The sequence below is a fragment of the Mustela erminea genome, chromosome 6 (assembly GCF_009829155.1).
Source record: "Mustela erminea isolate mMusErm1 chromosome 6, mMusErm1.Pri, whole genome shotgun sequence".
NCBI classification, from domain to species: Eukaryota; Metazoa; Chordata; class Mammalia; order Carnivora; family Mustelidae; genus Mustela; species Mustela erminea.
The window spans coordinates 30,084,786-30,094,975 of NC_045619.1; the positions used below are offsets into that span (position 1 = coordinate 30,084,786).

General features: G+C 48.5%; 1 protein-coding gene across 2 annotated transcripts; it reads left to right on the forward strand.

Moving 5' to 3' along the window:
* The first annotated feature begins 384 nt into the window (after positions 1-384).
* On the forward strand, positions 385-4,928 carry DUSP6 (dual specificity phosphatase 6). 2 transcript variants are annotated; one of them, XM_032346811.1, is made up of 3 exons: positions 387-1,277; positions 1,884-2,321; positions 3,405-4,926. In XM_032346811.1, the coding sequence occupies exons 1-3, from the start codon at positions 878-880 to the stop codon at positions 3,710-3,712; spliced, it is 1,146 nt and encodes a 381-aa protein (XP_032202702.1). In that variant the 5' UTR covers positions 387-877; the 3' UTR covers positions 3,713-4,926. The 2 variants fall into 2 exon arrangements, with proteins under 2 accessions (XP_032202703.1, XP_032202702.1); XM_032346812.1 differs by lacking the exon at positions 1,884-2,321 and having other exon boundaries at positions 385-1,277; positions 3,405-4,928.
* Positions 4,929-10,190: the final 5,262 nt, after the last annotated feature.

A 10,190-nucleotide genomic window follows, 5' to 3' on the forward strand; every position in this document is an offset into this window, starting at 1 on the left:
GCTAGCCTGCTAGCGCAGGCGTCACGAACAAGGGCTTTTGTGCCTGCTAATTGCACCATTTGTGCGCAAAAGTTCCGACGCGAAGTGTGAACTCTCAACAGAAGGAAACATGAGACAACTGAAGTGCCCTGGTTTATGTGCCCTGCTCCTCCTCCGCCGCCGCCTCCTCTTCTTTCTCCTTCCTCCCGCCGAGCCCGCTGTTGCAGCTTGTTTGCACTGGGGCTTATCCGGAGCGGAAATTCCTTTCCGTTTTTGTGAATGACAAACTCATTAACAATTCATCAACACAACCTGTTCCAGCCGGCCCGTCCCCACGGCAACAGCCCCTTCCGCAGCGCGCTCATTGGCTGGCCGAGAGAATGTATCCATTGAGACGCTCGCTGTTTGTATCCATTGAGGAGCTGCCTCGCGCTGGGGGTGTGCGCGGGCTGAGTCCAAGGGAGAGTGAGCAAATCGAGCTTTGAATAATTCGAGGAGAAAGACTCCGGGCGGATTTGAGGTGCAGCCTTAAAGGGAGGGATTAGGAGCCGCTGGACTTTTTTTTTTTTTTTTTTTTTTTTTCCCTTTCCTTCCCTCCCCTGTTAGTAGCAGGGAGTCCGAATTAATTGGATTTCATTCACTGGGGAGGAACAAAACTGTCTGGGCAGCTTCATTCAGAGATTCATTGACACCAAGAGCGAGCGACTGCAGCCGGGAGCAGAGGGAACCGCCGGCTTCACTTCTGTCTCGCTTTCCCCAACCGCTAACCCGGTCTGGGAAGGGCAAGGTGGAATTAAACCCCCGCTCGGAGAGCGGCAGCTTCGTGCGGCGCGCTCGGCCTATGCCTGCCCCGAGGGGCGTCTGGTAGGCACTCGCCCTCTCCGGTAGCGCGACCCCCATGATAGATACGCTCAGACCCGTGCCCTTCGCGTCGGAAATGGCGATCAGCAAGACCGTGGCGTGGCTCAACGAGCAGTTGGAGCTGGGCAACGAGCGGCTGCTGCTGATGGACTGCCGGCCGCAGGAGCTGTATGAGTCGTCGCACATCGAGTCGGCCATCAACGTGGCCATCCCGGGCATCATGCTGCGGCGCCTGCAAAAGGGCAACCTGCCCGTGCGCGCGCTCTTCACGCGTGGCGAGGACCGCGACCGCTTCACCCGGCGCTGCGGCACCGACACGGTAGTACTCTACGACGAGAGTAGCAGCGACTGGAACGAGAACACAGGCGGCGAGTCGGTGCTTGGATTGCTGCTCAAGAAGCTCAAGGACGAGGGCTGCCGGGCGTTCTACCTGGAAGGTACGAGCCGGGCGGGGGGAGCCCCGCGCGCGGGGCCGGGCGGGGGTCGCGGCGCTGTGGGTGCGGGCGAGCACGCGGACTGCAAGCGCCTCTGGTGCTTCCGAGTCTCGCTGCGGGGCCGGGGGCCCTCCGCCGGTTCCCGGCTGCGAACCTCGGGCGTCCCGCACCCGCGAGCAGGCTCGCGCAGAATCCACCAGCCTCCGGCCGCAGGCACGGGTCGTTTCTTTCTAACGAGGTCTCCTCCTGCCTACCCGTAATATCCTCTGCCTGTCCTTGCTTTCTATCGTTCGATTTTGAATTAGGATTTGCAGGGCAGCAGAGGTCATTGGGGGTGCAGATTGCATTCCCTAACCCCTCAGAATATTTAGAAAAGTTGCCATTTTGTGCATTTCCGGATTTAAAAGATGAAGGGTTTCCAGGGAAGGCGGGCCTGTTCGTTCCACTCCCAAGGGTACCCATTTAAGTGTCTTTCTCTTATAATTGGTTCTGTGTGTAGGGGGTTTCGTAGGGTGCTGTGGTGTTTCCTGCGCCAGGCTGCGGCTCTCACAAGCTGTGAAAACTACTACGGGATCTCAGGTTACACGATTGCTTTTCTCGTCCTGGCAGGTGGCTTCAGTAAGTTCCAAGCCGAGTTCGCCCTGCACTGCGAGACCAATCTAGACGGGTCGTGTAGCAGCAGCTCGCCACCGTTGCCAGTGCTGGGGCTCGGGGGCCTGCGGATCAGCTCCGACTCCTCTTCGGATATTGAGTCTGACCTTGACCGAGACCCCAATAGCGCAACGGACTCGGATGGCAGCCCGCTGTCCAACAGCCAGCCTTCCTTCCCCGTGGAGATCTTGCCCTTCCTCTATTTGGGCTGTGCCAAGGACTCCACTAACCTGGACGTGTTGGAGGAGTTCGGCATCAAGTACATCTTGAACGTCACCCCCAATTTGCCGAATCTCTTCGAGAACGCAGGAGAGTTTAAATACAAGCAGATCCCCATCTCGGATCACTGGAGTCAAAACCTGTCCCAGTTTTTCCCCGAGGCTATTTCTTTCATAGGTGAGACTAACATACAGTCCTTCTTCAAGACTTAAATGCAAAATTCTTAGCCGTTTCTAGAATTTAAGCTGTTAATCACTCTCATTGCTTGCTAGCCTGCCGGAGTGCAGGTCTCTACTGTTACAAGGGGGTTCTTAATTCTGGTTTACCTTCTCACCAAGGAAAGAAAAAGTGCCTTTTGACATGGCTGCAGACCACAGGTGTATTTGAAACGGGGTTTCCTGAGTCTTTGAATTCAGTCATTTGAAAGCAGACCCTACCTACATGATCAGACAACAGAATTTTCTCAGTTTTTGGACTTGGGGGCAGCTAGCTGGAAGTACTCCCTCCTGACAGGAATTTTAGCATTGCTTTATAATTTTTAAAAGATCTGGGAGTTTTTATAGGACATGGGGTTAGTTGTTGGAAAGCGCTCTGAATGCTAGGTGTTGTAATCCAGTTGAATGTTACTGTGATATGGGTTAGCAGTGAGACAGTGAGGGTAACCTGAGCCCAGCAGGAAGGACTGTGGGCTGGAAGCCTGGAGAAGCGAATCTCCAGGCATTGTAATGCATTTCCTATTACAAAGGAACTCATTTTCAGGCCATGTCGACATCCTGTTCCTCCTAATGGGCTGTCCCCTGTGACTTCCCTCTCTCTTTTAAAACGCCTGAATACCTCTATTGTTAGCTGCACAACAGTTGGAGAATAATTTAATAGACCCTTGCAGTCTGCTTGTCTGTATAAAAGGCATTCAGGACCATATTGCAGGGTTTCTGGGATTCACATGCTGAGGCAAAGAATGCACACATTAAGAATTTTTTTGTTGTTGTTGTTGGCAGAAACTTAATACAAAAGCTCCATTTTCAGAAAATATCTGAAATATGTAATTGTGCCCAGTGTACATGTTTTATCGCAATGATACATTTGCTGCTGCCTGCGGGGCTCTACTGCCACACACGATTCTTTTTTCTTTACTTGCATCGTAGTCTTCAGCTTTTTTTTTTTTTTTTTTTTTTTTTAAATTCAGTTTTTAGACTGATCATTCACAAAGAGTGGGTTTTGGTTCTACTGAAATTTTGCTTTTCTCTTTTGTGTTTACAGATGAAGCCCGGGGCAAAAACTGTGGTGTCTTGGTGCATTGCCTGGCTGGTATTAGCCGCTCGGTCACCGTCACTGTGGCTTATCTCATGCAGAAGCTCAATCTGTCAATGAACGATGCTTATGACATTGTCAAGATGAAGAAATCCAACATCTCCCCCAACTTCAACTTCATGGGCCAGCTGCTGGACTTCGAGAGGACGCTTGGACTCAGCAGCCCCTGTGACAATCGGGTCCCTGCGCAGCAGCTCTATTTCACGACACCCTCGAACCAGAATGTCTACCAGGTGGACTCCCTGCAGTCCACGTGAAAGGCCCCACGCCCCTTGGTGGGATGGGTCTGTTCCTTCAGCCGTTTCTCTTGGCAGTCAGCTGGGCTGCTTTCTTTGTATGTGGCCCCAGGGGTCCAGTTGTCCGTATTAGACAAGGTTCCCACACGTGGAATTGGTTATTACAATGGGAGAGATTTGCTCTACTCTTGTTGGAAGAACAGAACAGGCCGCGTAGATCCAGGCCATAGGTTTGCTCCATACCTTCGTGTACAGCCTACCCATGCAGGGACTGGAATTTGAGGGTTTCCAGGTAGATAGGGTAGGACCAAATGGTAGGGGTAGGAGCGTGTGTTCTTTAGGGCCTTGTGTGACTGTTTCCTTTTGCATCTGGAACTGACTCTATATTGTCTTCAGTGAAGACTGATTCAATTTTGCATATAGAGGAGCCAAAGAGAGGTTTCAGCTCTGTATTTGTAGTATCAGTTTGCAAAAAATAAAAAAATACAAAACAAAAATAAATAATAATACATAAAGTGAATCTGATACTCCATTTGATTATTGTAAATATTTGATCTTCAATCACTTGACCGTGTTTGTTTGAACTGTGTGTGTTTTTTCTTTGATGGGTTTAAAAGAAATCATCCAAAGGGAGAAAGAGCAGTATGCCACTTAAAACAAAAAAATAGAAATGTTTGCTCTTTCCTAATCCAAAGGATATATTTGCAGCATGCTTGACTTCACCAACTCTGAATGATATTTTCATGGACGCTGTTATCACTGAGACCTTGGTATGGTGCAGCCTTTAATCTCTTTCATATATCTTCCTTGTGATTTTTTTTTTTTCCTCTTAATGTAGTTTGACTATGCCTTACCTTTGTAAATATTTTGGCTTGTGTTGTCTCAAAGGGGTATCTTGGAAAGACACCAAAATCATGGGCTCACTTTTTTTTTTTTTTTTTTTAAACTTCAGCTGTGCTAAACAGTATATTACCTCTGTACAAAATTCTTCAGGGAGTATCACCTCAAATGCAATACTTTGGGTTGGTTTCTTTCCTTTTTAAAAAAAAGAAATTTGTATAAAACTGGAAGTGTGTGTGTGAGCATGGGTCCCCGTCTGATGGGTGAAGTAAGTGCACATGATTGTGAAAAGGGAGAGTTCGGTTGCTCCATATGTTCGTGGTGTAAAGTTTTGAGCTGAAATTTATTATAAGAATGTAAAACCTTAAATTATTAATAAATAACTATTTTGGCTATTGAATGTGTATTTCTTTTTTTTTAAATCTCTCCTTCATCGTACCTACATGTGAAATGATACTTCTAAGGAATCTTGGAGTGGGGGAGTGCCAGTGCCTTGTAAAGTCCTGTAGAAACAGTGGGGCAGAGCTCCCATGTTTTTAGCAACCCCAGGAATGTTCAGGTGGCTTTGGCTTCAAATAAAGAGGACATCATAGAATGAACTGCCTGTATCATGTGTCCCATCAATCCTTTATGAATGCAGTTACGGCTTCTTTAAGAAAATAGAAATGCTATTGAAGAAAAATGAGGCCGAAGAGCACATCTTGCTCAGGTATAAGGTTTGGCTGTTCATAACTGGTCATAAACGGGGGTACCTGAATAGGAAGACAGTGTTAACCTCTCTCCTTCCCTGCCAGGGTCTTCTACACAGTAATACACATGCCAGGGAGGACAGAGGGATAATTCTCTTCCCAGTTTGTTCCGTGGCAATGCTACCTTTAAATTATCCTGGTGTCAGAATACCAATGAATCAGGAATGATGACAACCCCCTTCCCGCCCTGCCCCCCCCCCCCCCCCCCCCCCCGCCACTTGCTTTTCTCATATATGTGGCAAGGCAGAGCCGAACTTCTCACTGAGCCTGGATGTGGGTTTTAAAATCTCACATTAGCACTTGAGATCACACTTCGCTAGTCCCGTTCTAATGTGCTTTGTGCTTCACTGGTTTAGCATGTGGGTAAGAAACCACTGTCGAACCTTATGTCAAGGTTGTTTCGAACAGTTCCTTTCAAGATACAGGCCTCATACCCTGTCATTTTCCTTGGGACATTCTCTCTCTTTGTCCCAAGTTAACACCAAAATAAAAGGCAGGTGTATGAAATCAAAAGAACTAGAACATACCTACAGTCCAGGCGCTTTTCAAATGACCTGAGTCCCTTTACCTGCCCGGAGGAGAAAGAGGAGCTTTTCACCCACAGGGCTCAAGTTCAGATGCCAAAGGGATGGTTTAGTGATCGAGGTTCTAGGAGGCAAATGGCTCCGATTTTAGAGCAATCCTATCAAACCGTCCAGAGTGACTTCCAGCAACTAAGCGTGCATAAAAAGCAAACAGAAACAGTGCAGGAAAAGACCAACTCAGTTTTTCTCGTTTGGGTGCCCCAAGTCAGTCAGAGCTCAGAAAGGAGAAGTGGGTTGCCATTCAACTTGGCTGCTGTTAATCCAGCTCTGAACGGTTTCCGCTCCTGGCATTCCCTAAACTGCCTGTTCAAAGTGAGGATTTGCAAGCAGCGCTCGCAATTTCCTGTCCAGCTGCAGCTCAAGTAGCTGCGTGCTTTCCACCCTCCCCTTTCTTTTCTCTGATTTCTTTTCTCTTTCCTTTTTTCTTTCTTTTTTTTCTTTACTCCGGGCGGTGGATAATTTTAGTGCGTTTCCTCTTTGCGGATTATCATCTCCTTTCCTCCTGGAACCTGCATACATCGGGTTCCTACGGCTGGGCTCCAGCCGACAGCTGGTCTTCCCAGCACTTCCTCTCGTTTCACTGTGGGTTTGTTGTTTGTCAGTCCACTTCTGAAATTAATAATGTTTTCTGGCCGAGTGCCACAAGCCATTACCACGAAGGGGAAGTAACACATATGAATAGCAGGAAGCCATGCAGGGTCACAGTGTGAGCTGAACCTGTGGGGGGAGCATAATTGAGCCTGGCCCATTCAGCAAGTGTCTGACAGCGATTTGGGGAGAAGGAGCTCCCCGCATTGAGGCGGCTCAAGCTGTGGGAAAAAAAAAAATACACGACAAAAAAAAAAAAAAAAAACAACTTTCCAATAAATTGGTGGCAAATGGTCTTTGTCATCAGTGTGAATGAAGGAGCCGGAGCAAGAAGAGTTTAGGGCCCCCATAAAGTTGCAGTGTTTGGGATTTCTCCCCCCCACCCCCCGCCTCCGCACCCCCCCTTTCTGGCACATTGTTTCATAAGGCTGGTAACAGAGGGGTGCCTGCTTCCCTCTATGGCCACAAAAGGACTCATATTAAATGGGTGGTTTTTACGGTTCACTCGGGCCAGAAGATTCAAAGAGCTATTCTCTTGCTTTCTTTTTCTTCCCTGGAAGGTGGAAGGTTGTAACTGACAGGCGTGGGCCCCCACCTCGCCCTGAGCCTGCCTTTCTCCTGGCCTTACCTCCAGCCCTCCGGCTCCTTTGTGCCTGCAGGGGGCTGGGGAAGGCGATCATTTTGCATCTTGGAGTTGGGCTAGCTTCCTGAATGGAGCCCGGCTGGTTACCAGGGCAACCTTCCCCAGCAGCTGCGGCTCCCCAGCCAGCCCCCCTCCTCACCTGCTGTCCCCGTTAGTGGCTTCCTTAGGTCTCTTCCTCAGGAGAAAGCCTTACTGCTCCTGGCCTTCTGCAGGGGCTGGGGCATGCCTTTCCAGAGAGGAGCTTATCTTTGGGGTCCCTTGGGGGCTCTAGGACACTTAGGGAATGCACGGGTTTACGGGATCAACTAGTCTTAAGGTTAAAAATCAGACAGAGAAAGGGTTATCTAGAGATAGAAAGATCAGCACAGCCTCTAAAGAAGTGAACATTGGAGACTGGCCCCAAGCCAACAATTAGGAGGCTTGAACTCTGACTCCTGCTTTCTCGCCCATGCACCGGATAGCCCTGGGCCAGTCTCCCGGCCTCACTGGTTTCTTCTTTCTTGTCTGTAAAATGAGAGCCTTCCCCTGTCATTCCAAGATTCTCTTATAATTCCAGCCTTCTGGTCATGGATTGGTGACACTGGTTTGATGACAAAATGAGGTAGAGAGCCGGAGGAACAGGTAACATCTATGGAAGGTATCGGACACTGAACTCTGTGCACAATATCAGCTCATTTCATGCTCAGAAGAGCCCTGTGGCGTGGTTCCTATTACCATCCTTAGGTTGCAGGGAGGAAACTGAGACAGAGAGAGACCCACAGCTCCCGAAGTCATCTAATGGGAAGTGGTAGAACTGAGCTTGGACGCTTCTTCTCTTCTTGTTATAAATAGCAGTCTTTGCTCGTCTTTACAAGGTCTCCCGGTGTTGACTAGGAAGTGGTGACCCTGTCTTACACCTGGGGAAGTGAAGGAGGCAGAGATTAAGCGACCTGCGAAATCAAACCCAAATTCGACATTAAAATCCCGAGAGGGCCCCAGGGCCCACACGGCTGTGTCACCAGAGAGATGGAGGCTTCCATCTTCTCTCTCTGTGAAGGACTTGCTCTATCTTGGGGCCCATGAGCACATAAATTACAAAACGGATTTTCCTAAGGCTCTCTAGCATGGCTAGCCTGCTGTCCCACTGGCCCGGGCCCCTGGCCCGTCTAGCCTTTCAGGATTTCACAGTGAGCTGACACCAAAGAAATTCACTTCCTCACTCTGCTGGGGCGCACACACACACACACACACACACACACACACACACACACGATGGAGAGGGTGAGTGAGAAAGAGAGAGAGAAGGAGGGAGGAGGAGACAGAGAGAGGGAGAGGGGAGAGGCGGAGAGAGAGAAGGAGAGAGAGGAGAGGAAGAGACAGGGAGAGGGGGGAGGAGGCAGAAGAGATGGGGAAGGAGGTAGCGAGAGAGGGAGAGAACATTCAGCAAGGTCTGCAGACAAGGAGAGGCAAATTAGAAATCAGTGGAGAAGTGAAACACAGCATGGGCACATGATTCGGTAGCTGGCTGTTAAGTATTCTCGAAAATTCATCTTAAAAAATCATTCTTTGGAGGGCACCTGGGTGGCTCAGTGGGTTAAAGCCTCTGCCTTCAGCTCAGGTCATGATCCCAGGGTCCTGGGATCCAGCCCCACATCAGGCTGTCTGCTCAGCAAGGAGCCTGCTTCCTCCTCTCTCTCTGCCTACCTCTCCCCTACTTGTGATCTCTCTCTCTGTCAAATAAATAAATAAAATATTTAAAAAAATGATTCTTTGGATTAAACTGCTTCAAAAGAATTACTTTGGGTACACATTTGTTGGCAGGTGCTCACACAGTAATAATCATTTCCCAAAAGATCCTGCAGACTTTCAAATACCCTTACTTCTCCTGTGTTCTTACCGCAACTGGCCCTGAATCACTCTAGTTCTGGTGTTGGGATCCTCAAACTTCTTTAAAGTCCAGAACTGATTTCCTAAGAGTATTTAGGGGCACAGAACAAAGTTCAAACAGTTCACAAATATTTATCCAGGCCTTGATCTGTGTTGTACTGATTCGATGAAACAAGGTTAAAATAAAAGGCAATGAAGACTTACCAACCAAGCCCTTGAAGGCTTGAAGGTAATCTCATTTTTTTTCTTTTTGGGGGCAGGGTGGGGTGGTGGGGAGGGACAGAGGGAGAGGAAGAGAGAGATTGGCAATCAGATTCCATGCCCAGCATGGAGCCGGGAAACCGCACAGGGCTAGATCTCACAACCTTGGGATCGTGACCTGAGCCAAAACCAAGAGCTGGATGCTTAACTGACGGAGCGGCCCCCACCCCCAGGCCACCCCGGGCAATGCCACACTTCTAAGCGTGATTGCTTAATCTCTCTGCTGCGTGCCCCAAATCAAAGCAGAACCAACCAAGGAACTATGGGACAAGGTCCTTGTATGTCCTTACGTGCTGCAGTAGTCACAATAACATTTGAGACATGGTATTTTATACAGGAGAGGATTAATAGGCCACATGTATGCAATTTGGCCCACCCACCTCCCTGTTTTGTCATGGAAAATACCTTTCGAGAATATATATATTGCCAAAGCTTCTTAGTGAGGAGAAGTTCTGGACCACCTTATCTTCAAAAATGAACCCTCGGACGCACAAAGGAAGAAAGAGAAAATATCATTCATGATTTGATAACATTCTAAAAAGCATCAAGCAAGTCTGAGAAAAGTTGCTTCTCCTAAGCTAGAATTCCCTCTTTCTTTGCTTTTGGAGACAACCTAAAATATTTACTAGATTAAGCATTTTTCATTAGGTCCAGTGTAATTCCTACAGCAAATATGAACAGGAGAAGGAAGAAAGAGGAGAAGGAACAGAAGGGGATTTGGGGAGCCCATAGCATCCCAGGACAATTAGAGCTAGCCAACAGAGCCACCCAGGTGCCCCTTAGCAGAAATGCCCCTTGACCTTATGTTCCAGTCATTATTGCTATATTAAAAGCCACCCCAAAACTTAGTGGCCTCAAACCATGATAATCATTTATTTTGTTCCTAAGTCTGCCTTTGAGCAGACCTCTGCAGAGAAGGCCGATCTCTATTCAGTGTCTTATTATCTAGAGCAGCTCTACGGCTGGGC